This window comes from Narcine bancroftii, chromosome 1, assembly GCF_036971445.1.
Source record: "Narcine bancroftii isolate sNarBan1 chromosome 1, sNarBan1.hap1, whole genome shotgun sequence".
NCBI classification, from domain to species: domain Eukaryota; kingdom Metazoa; phylum Chordata; class Chondrichthyes; order Torpediniformes; family Narcinidae; genus Narcine; species Narcine bancroftii.
The window spans coordinates 60457020-60477069 of NC_091469.1; the positions used below are offsets into that span (position 1 = coordinate 60457020).

At 43.2% G+C, this 20050-nt stretch overlaps 1 protein-coding gene across 1 annotated transcript in view; it reads left to right on the plus strand.

The window, feature by feature from the left end:
* The window catches only part of slc27a6 (solute carrier family 27 member 6), a 94095-nt gene extending 82954 nt beyond the window's left edge, over positions 1 to 11141 (plus strand). Inside the window, exons 7-10 of the mRNA XM_069927991.1 lie at positions 164 to 362; positions 6458 to 6555; positions 8184 to 8314; positions 10856 to 11141. Coding sequence (XP_069784092.1) covers positions 164 to 362; positions 6458 to 6555; positions 8184 to 8314; positions 10856 to 11032 — 605 coding nt within the window. The 3' untranslated portion in view covers positions 11033 to 11141. The remainder of the gene's footprint in view (positions 1 to 163; positions 363 to 6457; positions 6556 to 8183; positions 8315 to 10855) is intronic.
* Positions 11142 to 20050: the final 8909 nt, after the last annotated feature.

Sequence of the window (20050 nt, forward strand, 5' to 3'; positions counted from 1 at the left end):
CCAAAACAATGGATAAACCACCTCAGCAGATGCAAATTGTGAAAATTTATGTTTTTTTTTTAAAAAATACATTCCACATCTACTTGTGTTCAAAAGTTGAATATTGTAGATCAACTGACCGTCTTTGCTATTGTTTTCACAAAGTGTTTTCATCCTGTGGTAGGTGAGACTGGACTCCTCATATCTTCAGTGACTAAGTGGAATCCATTCAGTGGTTATGCTGGAAACAAGAAGATTTCAGAAGAGAAGCTTCTCAGAGATGTATTTAAAAAGGGTGATGTGTATTTCAATTCTGGGGACCTGATGTCTGAGAGCCAAGATGGTTATATTTATTTTCACGATCGGATCGGTGACACTTTTAGGTAAATATTTTAAACTGTGGATTATCTTAAATCATTTATTCAATTGAAGATCAAAAATATTGTTCATTTATAATAAAAAATGAGGCTAAGATTGAAAAGTTTTATTCTTTTATTAAATTTGGTGAAATTTTAGGTTCAGCTTGTGTTTAATTTACATCAAATTTCAATTATGTTTCGATAGCATTGATTTTCATATCTTAATATGGGCTAGCTCACTTCAATGTATTGTGAAATTCAAGGATATGTGGCGACACACCACTAGGCAGACGAACCGGACCTGCTTGTAATCCACGTGGTGGGGCAGCCAGCCAAAATGGCACCGTCGGGATTTTCCCCTTCTTCTCAGTACGGGGCTCAGAAGCCCGCGCTGGGGGACCACGTAATGCCCAGGTGATGTCAGCGCCCCCCCCCCAGCGCGTTTCTCAGGCAGGTCTGGGCTGGGAGTATGTCCAGCTCAGCAGCCTGCAATAAATGAGTTCTGCTCACTAAGCTCAATCCGTCTGGTTGTGTGTTCTTTCAGTAGCAGTGTAGTTGCCGCTACAATTGGTGACCCCGATTGGTTCAAACGTCTTTGAACCCATCATGAGCGAACCTGGGATCAGTGCTGTAGCCATCAAGCTGCCTGACTTCTGGGTTCAGGAGCCGGAGACCTGGTTCAGCCACGCAGAGGCTCAGTTTCATCTCCGCCAGATTTCATCTAACAAGACAAAATTCTACCATGTGGTCGCCGCCCTGGACCAGGTCACTGCCAAATACGTGCTGCATCTTGTTCAGCACCTACCCGCTGAAGACAAATACGAGACCATCAAACGAGTGCTCACCGGATCCCTCGGACTATCCATGTTCCATGCCGCTTGGATGCTGCACCTTGACGCCTTGGGGGACAGGTCCCTGATGGAGCTGATTCACGAGATGCTCACGCTCATGAGTGATCACACCAACTGCCCACTCTTCGAGTGCGTTTTCCTTGACCATCTGCCCGAGGACATCCAGCCGTTACTGGCCCAAAAGAGCTTTACCAACCCAAGGAAGGTAGTTCAGAAGGCCCAAGAGCTATGGCTCGGTCAATTCCCGGAGGGCTCAGCGGTCCAGCAGGTCACGAGGCATGGGCTTGATCACGCCAAGCCGACCCCTGGCCCTGCAGTAGATCATCCGGCCCCTGCAGGGGCCACCAAGAGCATAACCAGGGGCACGGCATCTGCTCCAGGCCTCGGCTTCTACCACCAGCGCTGGGGAGCCCAGGCTTGGAAGTGTCATCAGCCCTGCTCATTCCAGGGAAATGAGCAGCCTGGCCGCTGTTGATGGCTGCAGCAGTTGGCCAAGGACACAGCCTCCTCTACCTGTGGGACTCAGTCAGCGGCCAGCAGTTCATCATCGACAATAAAGCCCAGATCAGCGTCATCCCGACCATGGCCATCGAGTCCAGGAAGCAACCTCGAGGACCTCCCCTCTGTATGGCCAACGCAACAGAGATCCGGATGTATAGAGACAAGACAGTCCACTTTCAGATCGGCCGACGAAAATTCACGTGGAGGTTCACCGTCTTGTCCCTTCTGACCGCCATCCTGGGTGCCAACTTCCTCCTCGCCCACGGGCTCCTGGTGGACATTTGGTGTCGGCACCTGGTGGACGCCCATACTTTCCAGGCCATTCATCTCGACGCCTCCCTCACAGAGCAGCCGCGATCAGCATGCCCAGAGACAAGGTCCAGCAAATCCTGGATGATTTTCCGACCCTCCTCAAGCCACAGTTTTCTGCTGCCTCGCCGCACCACAGGGTGTTCCACCACATCCCCACCCAGGGCCTACCGGTTCACGCCAAGGCACGCCGGTTCCCGCCTGACAAGCTCCAGGTGATGGAGGAGTTTTCGCATCTGTTGGAGCTGGGGATCATTCAGCGGTCCGACAGCCCCTGGGCCTCGCCGCTCCACCTGATCCCGAAAGCCTCCGGTGTCTGGCACCCCTGTGGAGACTATTAATGGATCAATGAGGCGACAGTTCCTGATTTCTGACCGTTACCCCTTCCCTCACAATCAGGCTTTACGGCCAACCTGCATGGTGTGAGGGTTTGCTCCGAGGTTGACCTGGCACACGGGTATCACCAAATCCCGATACACCCTTAGGACATACCCAAGACGGTCATCATCACCCCCTTCAGCTTGTTCGAATTCCTTCGCATGCCGTTCGGGCTCAAGAAGGCCGCTCAGATCTTCCAGCGCCTCATGAACTCAGTGGGCAGGGACTTGGATTTCTTTTTCATTTACTTAGATGACATCCTCATTGGCAGCAGGGATCAGGTGCAACACAAGGCCCACCTGTGCACCCTCTTCTCCCGGCTGGCCGACTTCGGCCTCACCATCAACCCAGCCAAGTGCCAGTTTGGGAAAGAGTCCATACAGTTCCTGGGCCATACCATCACGGCCGAGGGAGCCACGCCCGCTGCTATGAAGGTCGTCGCTATCAAGGAATTCCCACGTTCGGATAATCTCAAGGGGATGCAGGAGTTCGCGGGTATGGTCAACTTCTGCAACCAATTCATCCCGGGAGCTGCGCGCATCATGCAGCAGCTATTCACCCTCATCGCAGACAAGCACTAAATGCTTACCTGGACCCCAGAGGCCTGCAGTACATTCGAGGCCACCAAGGATGCCCCCACGAAGGCTACTATGCTCGCCCACCCACACACCGACCTGCATATGGCGCTCTCCATCGATGCCTCTGCCACAGCCGTCGGCGCTGTCCAGGAGCAGCAGGTAAATGGACAATAGAAGCTGCTGGCAAGTATAACACCAGAGAGCAAGTATAACATTTTTGACCGTGAGTTACTGGGCATGTACCTGGTGGTGCGGCATTTTCACTATTTCTTTGAGGGAAGGACTTTTACCATCTTCATTGACAACAAACCCCTCACCCAGGCACTCACGATGGTGAAGGACCCCTGGTCGACCTGCCGGCAGCGCCACCTCTCTTTGTGTCGGAGTTTACCACTGACATTCGGCACAAGGTGGGGAAGGACAACGTGGTCGGCGTTGCACTCTCGCGACCAACCATCTGCATGCTGATACCCGGCCTCGACTTCGACCAGCTCGCCCGGGACCAGAAGTCCGACAAGGAGACGCATGCCTTCAGGACTGCCATCATGGATCTGTGGTTCCGAGACCTCCTGACTCCGAGCGGCGGAAGCACCGTCCTGTGCGATGTCTCCATGGACACCCTGCGGACAGTGGTTCCCCAACAGTGGTGCAGGCAAGTCTTCCATCACATCCACAACCTTTCGCACCCATCCATCAGGTCCACAGTCCAGATGGTGGCAGAGCGGTTCATCTGGCACGGGCTGCGGAAGCAGATTGCGGGCTGGGCCAGTACATGCACCCATTGCACCCGTGCAATAGTTCAAGCACATCCGGGAATGGTTCAGCCACATTCACGTGGACATAGTTGGGCCTTACCCATTTCCCGGAGCAACCGTTACCTGTTCACGGTGGTGGACCACAACACTCTTTGGACTGAGGGGATCCTGATGCCGGACATCTCTACGGACTCCTGCTCCCGAGCGCTGTTTCATGGTTGGGTCACCCGGTTTGGCATTCCGAATCACCTCACCAGCAATCGGGGCACTCAGTTCACCTTTACACTCTGGGCACAGCTCGCCAACAGGTTGGGGATCGAGCTACACTGCACCACGGCCTATCATCCACAGGCCAATGAGCTGGTCAAGCGTCTGGACCGCTACCTTAAGTCGGCACTTATGCCCTGCCTCACCGGTCCCGACTGGGTGGACGAACTGCCTTGGGAGCTCTTGGGCATCCGCTCCGTGCCCAAGGAGGATCTGCAGGCATCATCAGCTGAGCTGGTTTATGGCGCACCGCTGGCACTTCCTGGTGAGTTCATCAACGCGCCTCACAACTCCGAATGGTTGCTGCACGAGCTGCTTGCCCACCTCCAGGCCCGCTTGGACACCTTCGCACCCCCACCGCTGCCCAAACACGGCACACGGACATCTCACGTCCCCAGCGAGCTGCTTTCTGCAGAGTACATTTTTACTCAGTGGGGCCCGCCTGCGGCACCTCTGCAGAAACCTTACGAGGGGCTATACAAGGTTGCCCAGCGTTCAGGGTCTACGTTCATGTTGGACATCAGCGGCAGGCGGGAACTGTTTACTATGGACAGGCTGAAGCCAGCGCACCTCGACCCCAGCGAACCAGTGATTGTGGCCCAGCCCAAGAAGCGAGGCCGTCCAGCTAAAAAGGACATTGGCGCCGGTTCTGGGGGGGCTGTATGGCAGCACACCACTAGGCAGGCGAACCGGCCCCGCTTGTAATCCACACGGCGGGGCAGTCGTCCAAAGTGGCGCCGTTAGGGGTTTCCCCTTCTTCTCAGTATAGGGCTCAGAAGCCCGCGCTGGGGGATCACATGACGCCCGGGTGACGTCAGTGCCCCCCAGTGCGGTTCTCAGCCAAATCCGGGCTGGGAGTATAAGTCCAGCCCGGCAGCCTGCAATAAATGAGTTCTGCTCATTGAGCTCAAACTGACTGGTTGTGTGTTCTTTCAGCAGTGTAGCTGCTGCTACAAATACACATAAAATAACTTTCAGTGGTCTACAGTATATGAAATGAGTGCTGAAGGCTCACAACTGGAACCAACTATGTACAGAATAAGAATTGAGATCCAACTTCTCCACTTGAAAATAAGGAGAAACAAATTTCACTGCTATGTCTGTCAATTATTTGCTGTCAGTTTACATTTATTTCTGCTGTTAGTTCTTCAGTTAAAACTTGAATGCTTCACTTATTCAGATACTGTAACGTTAGATTTGTCTTTTTAACATCTTAACATTTCTTGTACTTTATTTATTTATCCCAATCCAATTTGTTAATGCATTCTTTTTGTTCACCCTGTCCCTTCGAAACACATTTAGGTTAATCTAGCTCCCATCACTTCTATACTCAACATCCTTATTGTTTTCTATTTCACATTATATATTACTCTCTATTGGGATCACCATCTCCCTCTCACTCTATTAGTTTAGAGCCTCATCTCTTTTTCTCACTATTTGATTCATCAAAGCAAGGTTCAGATGCAGAATAACCCAGTAACCCAATAAAATTACTCCCCATTTCCCCAGTACTGACACCAATGCCTCATGCAGTGGTTCCCAACCTTTTACTTTCCACTCACATACCACTTTAAGTATTCCCTATGCCATAAGTGTTCTGTGATTATTAGTAAGTGATTGCTTTCGTAAAAGGCGAAAGATTTATACGATCTGAAGAAAAACCAGAGTATGTGAGTGGAAAGAAAAAGTTTGAAAACCACTGTTTTAATCATTCCAAATTGATTTATGTACACAGTTTCATAACTCCAAAGGAAATGGGCCAATGACAGTTTTTCTCAAGCAAAATATTTCAGTAATAATTGGGTCTAGAACAGTGATTCTCAACCTTCCCTTCCTACTCACATACCACCTTAACCAATCCCTTACTAATCACAGAACACTTATGGCATAGGGAATACTTAAAATGGTAAGTGAGTGGAAAGTAAAAGTTTGGGAACCACTGGTCTAATGATTTAAAAAATCCTTCTCCAACACCACTCTCTTAACCATGCATTCCTCTCCCTGATCCTATCAGTGCTGTGTCAAATTTAGGTTATTACCTTTGTGGTTTTGCTTTCTAATTTAGACCCAACTACAAAACCTCTCTCAGCAAAAGCATTTTCTTGATGTGACCTATATTGTTGGTATCCAAAGAGAACATGATAACTGGATCTAACTCCCACCCCAGCCTCCTTAACTCCCACCCCAGCCTCCTGAACCCCCAATTCAGGTTCCTCCTCAGCAGGGAACAGGTGTGCTATGATGCTGAGAAAACATCAACCAGGCTAATTTCCTAGTAGTAAGTTATTGACTTGCAAATGATCAGTGAAACCATCTGATGTGAGCAAAACATTTTAATGAACCCTTTATGTATTAAACATGGGTACGTGGATCCAATTTCCCAGCAAATATGTGTGCTTCATGCTTGAACCTAAAAATATTAGACTTACCTGTTGTCTTACAAAATTACAAAGTACTTAACCTTTCTGAATGTTTTTAAGGTGGAAAGGGGAAAATGTGGCAACTACAGAAGTGGCTGATATAATGGAAATGCTGGACATGGTGGAAGAAGCCAACGTGTATGGGGTAGCTATTACAGGTGAAGAACAGCTGTATATACTTATATTATACGATTTAATCATATATTAATTATAATAGACTTTGTACATCATCTGGTGGTGTTGTATTCCACAAGTATTTCAGACAGCAGAAAGGTGCAGCTAAGAAAGCCACAACCTCATTGTGATATTGATCAGCTTCAATCCTGATCTCCAGAACTGTCTGCAAGGAGTTTCACATTCTGTCTGTAATCACACATGTTTCTTCTCACAATGCAAAGATCTGTGAATTGCTAGGTAAATTGGCAACTGTAAATTCCCCAAGTGTATAGATGATTGGCAGAATCTGGGGAGAGAAGATGAGAATGTGGGGAAATAAAAGCACAGGGTTGAGAAAAGTTATTAATTAGTTTCAAAAATGCTGAGGAAGTGGCAACATGGTGAGGTTTAAAGGAATTCCCTCTGGAATAATAATTTATTTCAAGGAAGCTTCTCCTGTGTTTTTTTAAACCTTAACTATGACAAAAGGTTCACTGAGACCAAAGGAAACTAATGAATGGTTTTGAGAAGGCTGATGAAAATGTGGAAAAAATCGATTTAACACTGTGTGTGATCTGTGCTTTACATATTTTGTTGCATTAAGCTTAAAACTATGCTACTCGTCTTTTATCCTCTGATTACTATTCCTTGTGATTATTTTACTGTTTCACTTGGTCTTAAAAATCCAATCTTTCTTAATCTTGCAATATTGGAAACTGTTTTTACCCCAACCAGCTTGTATCATTCTCCCTGCCTTTCTCTTTCCCCTACCCTTATCAACTAACTAATATGTGAGCTATCTTCCCTCTCTGTCTCACTCAATTTTGATGAAGGGATCTGGCTCAAAACGTCAACAACTCTTTTCTCCCACAGATTGCTGCTTGATCTGTTGAGTTCCTCCCAGTAAGCTTGTTGTAAACATCTAAACCAATGGTTCTCAACCTTTTTCTTTCCACTCATATACCACTTTAAGTATTCACAATGTCATAGGTGCTCTGTGATTAATTAGTAAGGGATTGCTTAAGGTGGGTATGTGGGTGGAAATAAAAAGTTTGATAACTACTGTTTTAATCGTACTTAATTGACTCGTTATGTGCACGGTTTCCTAACTCCAAAGGAAATGGGCCAATGACAAATAAAAATCTCTCTTGTCTCTCCTTTGTCAATGTTGTGTTATGTGGTTATCATTACTCTGAAGCAAACATGTACAACTTTGAAATTTTGGTCATAATTGTATTTGCTAAAAATTAATTGTAAAATCCATCATGCATGCAAGGCAAAAAGTGAAATTCTTGAGAATAAACCAGAGATGAACTGTTTAAGAGGGAGTTTATAGTTCAAACCATTGTATGCCAGAAAATCAATATTTTATACATTAAATCCCTCTCATTAGTATTGAAGGGATGAAGATAGGAAATTATTAACATATTAGAGTATTATCTATTTTTCATCTGTAAATGGAATTTTGGCAAGAATAAATGAAGTGGTATATTTAAATTCAAACTAAATGTGAGATTTGAGCAAATGAGAGTGTATAGAAAAATTAGCAATGGGACGAATGTTTAATTATTTATTTTTATTTTTAAACTGTGGCCAAAATTTAATGAAGTGTTTTACTTGTTCATTACAGGATATGAAGGCAGGATAGGAATGGCAGCCATCAAACTGAAACCAGATCAAGAGTTTGATGGAAAAGAAATGTATAACCATGTTCTGAAACATCTGCCAAGCTCTGCCTATCCACGCTTCCTAAGGATCCAGGTTAATGTTTAGAGATATTTGAATCAATTTAACATATTAATGAACTTTGACTCCTCACTAAAGGGGTTATTCGCCCTTCAAGGTATGAATAGGATATATTTGATCATAGGTGAATAATGCAAGAGGACATCATCTTCATATCTGTCTTCATTTAAAGTAGCATACAAAAAAGTTAAGACAGAAATTTATATATATATATATTATGTATCATCTTGTGAACAACAAAAACAAGGAATAACATAATTCACTGACTTATAAAACAACAAAGCATTAAAAGACAAAATTTGTTCTGGTACTGAGAAGAGTTGGTAAGAGGATTGTTCGGAGTCAATTTAGACCATTCAATTTCTAGATGCAAAGAGGGTGAGGACAAGTAGAGTATTGAGATAGATGATTAGGGTTAATCGTTTTGAATATCTGAATGAAGTCAACAGGTTGAATGATCTACTCCTGGTTCTATTTTCTGCTGTCAAGGACAGCACTAACAAAACTTAATTTATTGTGTCCACCTAATTGCACTGTCAAGCAACATTATGTGGAAAAAAAATAACCATATAGTTTTGGCATCACACTTCAACCAAGGGTGAAATTTTGTTTCTCTTGAAGATGTTATTAAATCATTTAGAATCAGTGGTTCTCAACCTTTTTCTTTCCACTCCAAAATAGTTACCACTATCTTCTCACCAAATATTCTTATACTGTGCATTTAATAGAAACATTTATAGAAACTTGTTGTAAACATCTAAACCCGTGGTTCTCAACTTCTTTCTTTCCACTCACAGACCACTTTAAGTATTCCCAATGCCAATGGTGCTCTGTGATGAGTAAGGGATTATTTAAGGTGGTCTGTGAGTGGGAAGGGAAGGTTGAGAATCAATGCTCTAAACCCAATTGTTACTGAAATATTTTGCTTAAGAAAAACTGTCATTGGCCTATTTCCTTTGGAGTTAGGAAACCGTGCACATAACGAGTCAATTAAGTACAATTAAAACAGTAGTTTTCAAACTTTTTATTTCCACCCACATACGCACCTTAAGCAATCCCTTACTAATTAATCACAGAGCACCTATGACATTGGGAATACTTAAAGTGGTATATGAGTGGAAAGAAAAAGGTTGAGAACCACTGGTTTAGATGTTTACAACAAGCTTTTATAAATGTATTAAATGCACAGTTTAAGAATCTTTGGTGAAAAGATGGTGGAAACTATTTTGGATAGACCTAAAAAAAAGGATCGGAATCACATTTGTATTTCTAAATTTGAGTTTTCTGTTGCCAACCATTTTAATTCCCCTAACCATTACTATAACAATGTCTGCTCTTGGTCTCATCCATTGTTAGGGTAAGGCTAAAAGTAAACTTAAAAAAAATAACACATCATATTCCTCTTGGACAGCCTGAAACCTAATAGCATGAATATTTTTCTACTCTTAAGTAACACCCACCCTCATCTGGTTCCACTGTTTCCATTTTTTCATCTACCGCTATACTTTTTATTGAATATTTTATTTATAAATTTTAAACCACAATAATAGTTACATTCAATTCTAGAAATTATTGCAAAAAAACTTACGCATGTGGTATATATCATCCCACCCTGTCAACCCACTCCCACCTCTAAAAAAAGAAAAGAAAAAAAAGTGATAGAAAAACCAGAGAATGCCAAGAAAATAACACATTTTTACAATAAAATCTATTGGAGTTTGCCAAGAAGTGAGGTCTTCAGAGAGCCTATTAAACATGGAACCCAAAATGTTGTAAATATGAGTGCCATATTTTTTAAAAAAAAAATTATATTTGTCTAACTTCGAAACCATATGGGACATCTACTCCTAGACTTGCTTTTTTGTCCCTACCTCAAACTTTTCTTCACTCACCACCTTATGGTCTCCCTCTCTATCTATCTTTACACCTTGTACCTTCTGACCTGTCACTTATCATCCCCTTCCCCAGTTTCATCCCTATTTTTATAAATGTCATATCACCCCCTTCCCTCTAGTCTTGATAAAAGGCCCAGAGCCAAAATGTTGGCTGAACATTTCTACTCGTCAATGTTGTCTGACCTGTTGAGTTCATCCAGTAAATCTTTGTCTGCTCAAGCTTCTGGCATCTGCAGCTTTTGGGTTTCTTAGAATTGTGACCTATTTGTTTCCCATCCACTTACATGAACTTGGCACCCAGACTCCTCATGATCCAGAAACCACCCCCTCCATGATCTTATTCCATCATCTCGTGATCAGGACCACACCAGAATCCAGAGCCTATCAATAACTCCTTTCCCTCATAATGTCACAGGACAAGTCTGTGGACTATTTGACCTGGTTTAAGATATGTTGTGCTCCAAGCGTCTTATAATTATGTTGGTATCCAGCCAACACAGAATGATGCATTAACTCAGATTCACAGATGCTCATTTTGCAATCATTGAACCTTTCTGTTTAAGTGAATACAAGAGTGAAATGGATATGTAGCTATCAATGAATGTTTCCATTGTGAAAAAAAATCTGAATGGTAACCAGTTCTTTTCTTCACATGCTTTAGAAAACCATGGAGATCACTGGAACATTCAAGAGAAAAAAAATCAATTTGATAGAAGAAGCATTTAATCCTAATATAATAACTGAGCCCTTGTATTTCCTGGATACTTCTGAGAAATCTTATATTTCTATGACGGAACAAATCTACAACAGCATCTTGTCATTCAAGATAAAATTATGAGTGATATTTAGGATTTACAGGTTTGATGTATTATGTCCACAGGAATCTAGTATGGCAACTTGATCAGTGAGTAATTTAATAGCATTAATTTTAATACACATTTTTTAAAAACTTGTATATCATTTTAACTTGTATTTCTGTAACAAGATACATAATATTAAATATATTTGGGAAAAAAAGTTCCTAAACTATTTTGAAAAAGTGCGCGTTAGCTATTAGTTTAATAGGACAAAGCAATGCTATACTGCAAATGCTTCCAGGTGCACTCTCAATGGTCTCATGCACTGACAAATCAAGGGCACCCGCAAATTGGAGGAGCAGCACCTAATATTCCATCGGGATGTGTCCAAGTAGATGGCAGTAACATCAACTTTACCAGTTTCTTTTCTGTTTCTCTTTCTCCCTCTTGCTATCCCCTTGCCTCTAACTTCTTAACTTTTTAAAAAACTTTTGTCCTCTCACCCATATCCACCTCTTGTTTATTGTCCTGTGCTCCTCCCCCTGCTCCTTTTTCCCTCCTCCCCACCTTTTTATTCAAGCACCTGTCTGCTTTTCTGATCATACCTTGATGAAGAGCTCCGGCCCAAAACATTGGTTATATATCTTTGCTTCCTGGGACTTACATTTTTATGTATTCCATAATCTGTTCTTAGTGCTATCTTTAGGAAGAAGATGGAGAAAACTGAAGGCCAACATATCTTGGCTCAAGAACAATTCTTTTCCAACAGCTATCAGGCTCTTGAAGTTCATCCTATTAAACTGATTTTATACTACTCCAGCTGCTTTTTTCTCTCTTCCACAGTGGTAACTGAATATTATGTATCTATATTTTAGATTTCTTATCTCTTTCCATATTTTACTGTATATTGCTTTTTTTAAAATATTTGAAAGCAGCAAGTATCAATTTTGATGCATCGTACTTATTGTAATTAACATTATCATGTAAAAACGCCGTTCTATCCTGCAATTCTTTTTTATTCACATGGGAAAACAATGTTGAATTTTTTTTCACTCTGGAATATGTTCTCAGAAGCCATCCTCTTCTCATCAGCCTAAAATTCTGATTGAAGTGTAGTCCAGAAGCAGTTGAAATTTTTTTTTAAAACTGATTTTAAAAAATCAGAATTATGAAACCTCTCACCCATTTTGTTAATGGAAGATCATCCTCCAAAATTGGTAACTCAAAGTTTTTATCAATATAATTACCTGCTAGTTATATCAACATTCTTCAGTGATTTCACCTTCACATATTTGTCTTTCTTGTTTTTACTTTATTCTCTTTATTTTCTCTCAAGTCCAGCTATCTTTGTTCCCTTTCCACTCCATTGAGCAGCTTTATCCTATTGTTACATGTAATAACGCTGATTGTATAAAGTAATTCAGAAACAAGAAGAATTGTAGAAGCAGAGAAATGATGACAGTATCTGAGGTTTCTGAACGTGTCCAAACTTTTTAGTTTTAGCTTTAGAATTGCAGAGATAAGTTTTGAGAGATGTAGTGTTTTTGAAGAGATTTGGACATGCAAGAGAACCAGAATGTGTGTAAGGGAGTAAGCTCAGTGTAAAAACTCAAAAGCAGATTTTAGCAGGATTTGGCACCAAGAGAAAGATAAAATTGTCCCTGTACGTATTTAAATTTTGTGCAACATCCAGCCAGGGATATGGTTTTTCACTCACAGATCCCAAAGCAAAATTCATAATAGAACAGTGATACTTATTCAAATGTAAACTCCTGCAGCTAATGAATCTCAGGAGGAAATGAGGCAGTGGAAGAAGTGCCTCCAAAAGGAAGAGGATAGTTTGCTGAGAAGTATAATTACAAATTGGAGAGAAAACATGGGAGGAGATAGAGGAAAGCGATTGATTGCAGTGGAGATGTTGTTTTGGGGAGGTGGGTGCTTGACTTGCTCAACAGGGAAGAAAATTGTTGTGTGAAAGATCAGCCAGATATGATTGAGGAAGGTTAGGAGAGATGATCAGGTAATTGTGGGAAATTAAAGGATGGTGGTTTGGGGAGAAGGGGGAGAGGGCAGGGAACATTTCAGGAAATAATCGGGGCAGGTGGGGATTATCATTGAAAGGATGAGAGATGGGTGTAGTACTGGAGGATATCAGGAATATGAGGTGAAGAAATCAGGGAAGAACCTACCTGGAAGAAGTTGCAGGCCTACACACACTGCCCACAAACCAGGTGAACATGATCTCTTTTTAAATATGGTTAGTAGAGCGGTTAGGGCAATACTATTACAATGCTATTACAATGCCAGTGACCTGGATTCATATCAGCTGCTGTCTGTAAGTACATATTCCCTGTGACTGCATAGGTTTTCTCCAGGTGCTCCAGTTTCCTCCCATGTTCCGAAGATGAACACAGTTAGTAGGTTAATTAGTCACATGGGTGTATTTGGGCAACATGGGCTGGGAGGCCAGAAGGGCCTGCTACTGTGCTATAATCTCTAAATAAATAAACAAAATAATTTGAAAGTAGACACTAATCCTCTTGAGTAAAGCCTGCTTCAGTATGCAAAATACGGGTCAGGACTGCAGGGTTCGATTTTGTGTGTGATGTCTGTAAGGTAAAACATCATGAGATGGGAATGTGTAGGGAGTTACCCTGTACAGGGCAGTAACAAGAAGGGGAGGTGTCTTTGTACTCCTGTTAGGTAAAACATCATGAGATGGGACCGGAGAAGGAGTCACCCAGTACTAAGGAGTAACAGAATGCATCCTTGTACTTACAGGATAAGAGAGACATTGATGGATTGAGAGGCAGGAAGCTAGCAGGGAAAGGATAGCAACAGTTTAAGAGAGACATTGATGGATTGAGAGGCAGGAAGCTAGCAGGGAAAGGATAGCAACAGTTTTAGTCATTGGACAAGTAATGATATGATGATGTTCTAAGCATGTATCCAAGGGTATAAAAAATCACCATTTTGCTGATAACGGCAGAATGCATTCTCCGACTAACTTTGTTAGTCGCAAGTGTTACAATCCGGTAATAAAGAACAAAGAACCCTGATTTCGACTCAGCCTGGTGTTTGTCTCACTCATTCATGAACAAAGCAGACCTAACAATTTGGTGACCCCGACGTGATGGGTGAGTGAACACTGGACGACGGTTTCTGTTTTTTCTGACAATCATCTCAGCCGGCTGATAAAAAGGTCCAGAGAAGCCTGTTTTAACAAAATTCTCTTTTTTTTTTAAATCTTTATGATTGTCAGTAAGAACTGGAGATCGGACAAATTAGACGACCACAATTGAAGGTCGCATGCCAGGATTGTAACACGTAAGTGATTACAGACAAGATAAAAGTCCTTAAGGTGTTTGAATGACATTTATTAAGTGCTTCGCAAGAAACTACTAGAGTTTAAAAGTCTTTATTGTGTCGTTGCAAAGTCCAATAGAGTGAGAAGGTGGTCTATAAACAATTGAGGACCTGAGTTTTCTGCCCTAAACTGGTTATTAAGAGGAGAAATCTCCCACGTGAAGGTTGGGCTTTGAAAGAAAACAAAGGTTCAGGCTTATTGGCCTCAATTGTATCTGAGAGACTGACTTATAAATGTCCGGTAGGTATGATAATGTCTGTACACTTGAGAAGTTAAGAATTTATTTCCCCAATTCGCCGTGGTGGAATACCACAGCAGACACTAGAGACCTTGAGACAACAAAAAAAGTACTCAGGGACGCCTGCCTGGTGAACAAGAACGACGACAGAAGGCTGCGACAGCTGTGTCCGGATCAGGTAGGAGATATTAATGAAAAAGTTGACAAACTCCTAAGAGACACCCAGTTTATTCGAAATACTTTTGATAAGTTAAATGAGGGTATTCCCAACATCACCAAGGAGATAAAGTTACGTAAATTCATAGATTGGTACAGGGAAACAGGACAAAAGTATAGCCCAAATATTTGGTTTTCTAGTTGTAATTTAACTTTCAGACCCCTTTGGGAAAACAGAGAGTGGAAAACGAGCAATCAGAGTATACAGGACAGTCTGAAGTCAATTGGAGGACAAGACTTAGAGACTGTTCTTTTAAAAGATATTAGTCATCCAGCTTGCAAGGGGACATTTTTAAAAGCAATTTTCGTTGACATAGATCCCCTAAACAGACAAAAACCTAAATTAAAACAGGCATTAGAAAGCGGTCCCGCAGCTATGGCTGTACAGTTGCCTGCTAAGACTTTTGACCAAGTTATTAAGGAAATTAATCAGGAATTAGAGGAGCGAAATACCAGTAATGCGGCATTGGAAAAACAAAAAATGCTCCGAAAATGTGTAGACCGCTGGAGGAAGAGGGGTTGGTTACCCGGGGGCACTGAGATGTTCCTGACAGGTGAGAGAAAAAAAAAAATTTTAAAACGTAGTGTCTTAGATAAGCTGGAAGAAACAAAACACAGAAGGGAAAGGAAAAGTGCCTGTTTCCAGTTTCCAGCCACGAAGTGTCCGGGTTTGCTCTCTCCCTCCCTCCTTTCACCCTCCCCCCTCTCTCTTCTCTCCCCCTCTCTCTCTTCTCCCCCCCCTCCTCTCTCACCCACTCCCCCTCCCAATCCCAATCTGTGGCGGTGCTGCCCTGAAATCCCCAGGTTGGGCAGGGCAGAGAAATACAATTTGGTTTTAATTTTGTGCCCACAATTCCAGCTCCGCATCAAATGGGATCCTGTTTTATCCTCTCTCCCTCCCTCTTTCCCGCATCCCCACCATTGCGGGATCAGGGCAGACATTGTGGGCTGACGTGTAGCTCACTCGAGGTGGGAGGGAAGGAAGGAGTGATAGTTCCCAGTGGTGGGAGACCCAATCTGATCCAGACCAGTGATCACAGGATGAGAACCTTTTAAAACCTTTGAAACGAAAGTGTTAATCTGAAGACTTTTCTCCCAGTGGGGCCAGTGCAAGGCATTTTCTCTCTCTATCTCTTGTGCTCTGTGTATCTGCCTCTCTATCTCTTTCTCTCGCTATGCTCTCTCTCTCTCTCTCTCTCTCTCTCTCTCTCTCTCTCTCTCTCTCTCTCTCTCTGGCACCCCAGATGGGACACTGGAGTCACGTCCCTTATATTCAGATATTGAGACACTGGGGTGTGACAAGAACCACGGGAATAGGGACACATCAGACGAGGTACAGGCCCCTTTAATAAAAATAGAAGGGGGAGTAATAGATGTAGAGACCCCTCTGGAGTCCAAGAAAATAGAAAAGGAGTTAGAGATACAGAAATGGAACATGAAAAAGGTTCAGGATAACATTAAAAACTTAAACAGAGATATTAATGTGCTGGGGCAGATCAGTGAGGATCAAAAAGAATTAATGGTAGGTGTATTTAAGGAAGTGGAAAAGATAACTACAACACTGTCAGGAGAAATTAAAGCTGAAGGAATGGTAATAGGAGTAAAGGACGAAAAGTGTAGTACAGATGAGGAAACGAGATACGATCCACCATGGGAGGAAAGTAAAAGGAAAAGACTCGGGAGGGAGAAAAATAGACATGCCTACCTGGACATAGTTAGAACAAAAGAGAAAGATGTGAAACAACTAAACTATGGCCGAAAAGATTATCTTAGAGATGAACGTGACCAATATACCTTTGACCCTGAGACATTGGAAGCTGATAGGGACAGTGACAGTGACGAAGAAGAGTCAGAACAAGGTGGGATAAATAAATGCATGCCAAGAGTAAAGAAGGAGCAGAAATCCCCAAAATTGAGATATCAATGCCCATTACTGATCACGGGACGGGGAACTCAAAAATATGTACCCTGGTCACGAATGGACTTAGAGAGTTTAATGAAAAAACTACCTCCGTTGAGTAATGGGGCTAGTCCATGGATTTCTTGTTTTGAGCGAGAAACCTGCCAAGAACAATTAGCACTCGCAGATGTCAGAACTATCATGATAAAATTAAAGGCAGAAGGGGCCCTGAAGCAAATAGAGAGAATTGTAAGAAGCAGTAAATTGGGGGATGAAATAGAATTTAACCCACTTCGGAATAAATTTTGGGAAGCACTTAGAGAAACATTTCCTACACCCTATAGTTTGGATGCCTTGGTAACCCTTCAACTAAAGGAAGGAGAGACTGCACACGAGTATTTCACTCGAGCATGGGACTTATGGGAAACAGGGACTGGAGAAAGACCCGACCACAGCCCCTTAGGAAGGGCTCACTTTCGTAATGGGATAATAAACGGACTACCTGCTACGGTTCAAGCAAAATTAAGGGACATTGTGGGATTAGAGACAATGTCAGAGGATTTGTGGAAAAGACACCTGACACATGCAATCAAACGACATCGTCAATCAGAGCATGCTAAGTCAGAAAGTGCGTCCCAGAAGGAGGTGGACAAAACAACCGATAAATTGGTGAGAGCCATAGAACATATAGGGGTTAAATTAGCGGCCCAACAGATAGTCCCACAGGTCATGGGGCCAATGATAAATCCGGGACCCCAAGTAAGAAATGGTTGGGAAAGACAGCTAGGTACAATGTATAGAGGGGAACATGCAGTATGCTGGTACTGCCAAAATCCTGGACACTACCAGCGGAACTGTCCGGAGGCTGGGAGAGCAAGGGGAAAAAGATTACCCTCTATTAGAGGCTATCGGGGAAGAGGAGGAAACTTAAGAGGATAAGCAAGGGGTAGGGGTGGACATATTGATGGGCCCCAGAGAATCGGGGGGTGGCAGAGTGATCAACAAGTCCAGGCACCTCAGTGTAATGACTATATTGAGGAAGGTGCTGAAGTTGATTATTGAAGGTGCCCTGGAGAATCAAAAATCACGCCTCCCTGGGAGCCACCAAAAATTTGGGGGACGGTAAATGGAGAAAAAATTGAATTTATGGTTGACACAGGGGCAGCAGTTACGACAGTGATTAAAAAACCCCCAGGGAGCACATTTTCGGGCAAAACATTATCTACAATTGGATTCTCCGGGATAAGGGAAACACAGCCCTATACAGATAACATCGACATGACATTTGGACGACAAAGGGTTAAAACGCCTGTCCTGGTTGTGCCAAGTTGCCCCATTAATTTATTAGCAAGGGACATTCTTACCAAACTAGGAATAACCATACAATGTTCTGAGAAGGGCCTTCGGTTAACATACCCAGGGGATACAATAAGAAGGGGAGGACAGTTTATAGTAATGACCCCATCTAACGCTTCAGAAGTATTTTCTGGAGTCGGCTACTGTATGATGAACCAGGCCCAGGGCTGATTAAACAGTTTTTTGAGTGGAGGGCCAGTATTCCTCGGTATGGGGATTACCATTATCCACTAGATCCTATGCATGTTACATTAAACTACACCATCCACCCGGACCAGGAATATGAGGAGAGGTGGGACTCTCTAAAAGAAGGGAAGACAGAAACGATACATTGTCCATTTATCTTTGTAGGTAAGGAGGGAATAGCTGCTATGGTTGTCATGACAGAAGAACAAATGGAGTGGTTCTGCTTAGGAGTAGAAAGTGTGCCTCATGTGACCTTGGGTATTGACAAAGATCATCACGCTCGACAGCTGGGTCCGATGGTAAAGGAAGCGATAGGGTGTGAATACAGGCAGACAGAAATCCCGGGATATTCCACCTCGGAGGGAGGAAAATTTGTCAGACTGAATATTGAAGCATGGGACCAGGTAGTGAATGAGAAAGTAGAAAGAGACCGAGCCATAGAAGGAGAAAATATTGATCACAGAGACTCAGACAAATATCTTTCTAATCTGAGTCCACATATATGGACAACGGGGCCCTATGATGTGGGAGTAATAAAAGGAGAGGTATTTCTAGAATTGGCCAACCCCGGGCAGAAACCAATATGGAGAAAACAATACCGCTTGTCGCCCAGTCAGGAGGAGGGTATTAAAGGAACGATAGAAGGGTTAATGGAGTCAGGGGTTTTAAGGGCGGCACCTGACAGTATGTGGTACACGCCCATCATGTCTGTTCCCAAACCGGGTAGAAAAGACTGGAGGATGGTACACGACCTCCGGGAGATTAACTTGGCTACCAAGACCATCGGGAGACCAGTCCCAGACCCATATGTAGCACTTAGGGCTCTGAGTCCGGAGCACGAATACTATACTGTCATTGATCTGGCAAACGCATTCTTCTGCTTGAATTTAGCTGAGGAATGGCAAGACTGGTTAACTTTCACTTACCAAGCACATCGGTACACATACACTAGATTACCTCAGGGTTATAAGGACAGTCCAGGACTGTTCAATCAGGCCCTTAGCGAAATCCTAATGAAATTAAAGCTCCCGGAAGATGTTACACTGATTCAGTATGTAGACGACCTACTATTAGCAGGGAAAACGCCACATGGGTGCCTGACAGGGCAGCCAAACAGGTTACTGGTTATCATGAACATATACAGGGGATGATTTTGAGGTCCCATAACAAAAAAAATGAATCTGAAACTAAGGAGACTTGTAGCAGATTGAATGACTACACAGATGAGTTTTGTGGAGGAAGAGTGCTGTACAACTGGCTCCCCGCTAACTGGGATGGTCGGTGTGCTCTAGTAACCCTTAATGCGCCAGTGCTGATTGTCAAAATGCAGGAGGGAGACGAGGATTCCCTAGAATTGCGCCACACAGAGAGTTGGCTGTGGAGAAAAAGGAGGAGTGTTGGACTCTTGGGGCCGGGAGGAAGGAACCCTGATGGGGTATGGATTGATGCCATTGGCCAAGCCCGGAATATTCCGGACGAATTTAAATTAGCCGATGAGATTGCAGCTGGGTTTGAAAGCTTTCCTGTTTTTAGTGCAATATTTCCCATCACTGTAAATAAAAATGTTAATAGGATCAACCTTATTCACTATAATGTCCAGCGCCTTGCAAATTTGACCAGGGACGTTGTTGAGGCAATACATCAACAACTGTCAGAAACTTCCCTTATGACACTTCAGAATAGGATAGCGATTGATATGGTCCTGGCAGAGAAAGGTGGAGTGTGTGCTATGTTTGGAGATCTATGCTGCACTTCTATCTCTAATAACACAGGGCCAGATGGATCACTCACTAAGG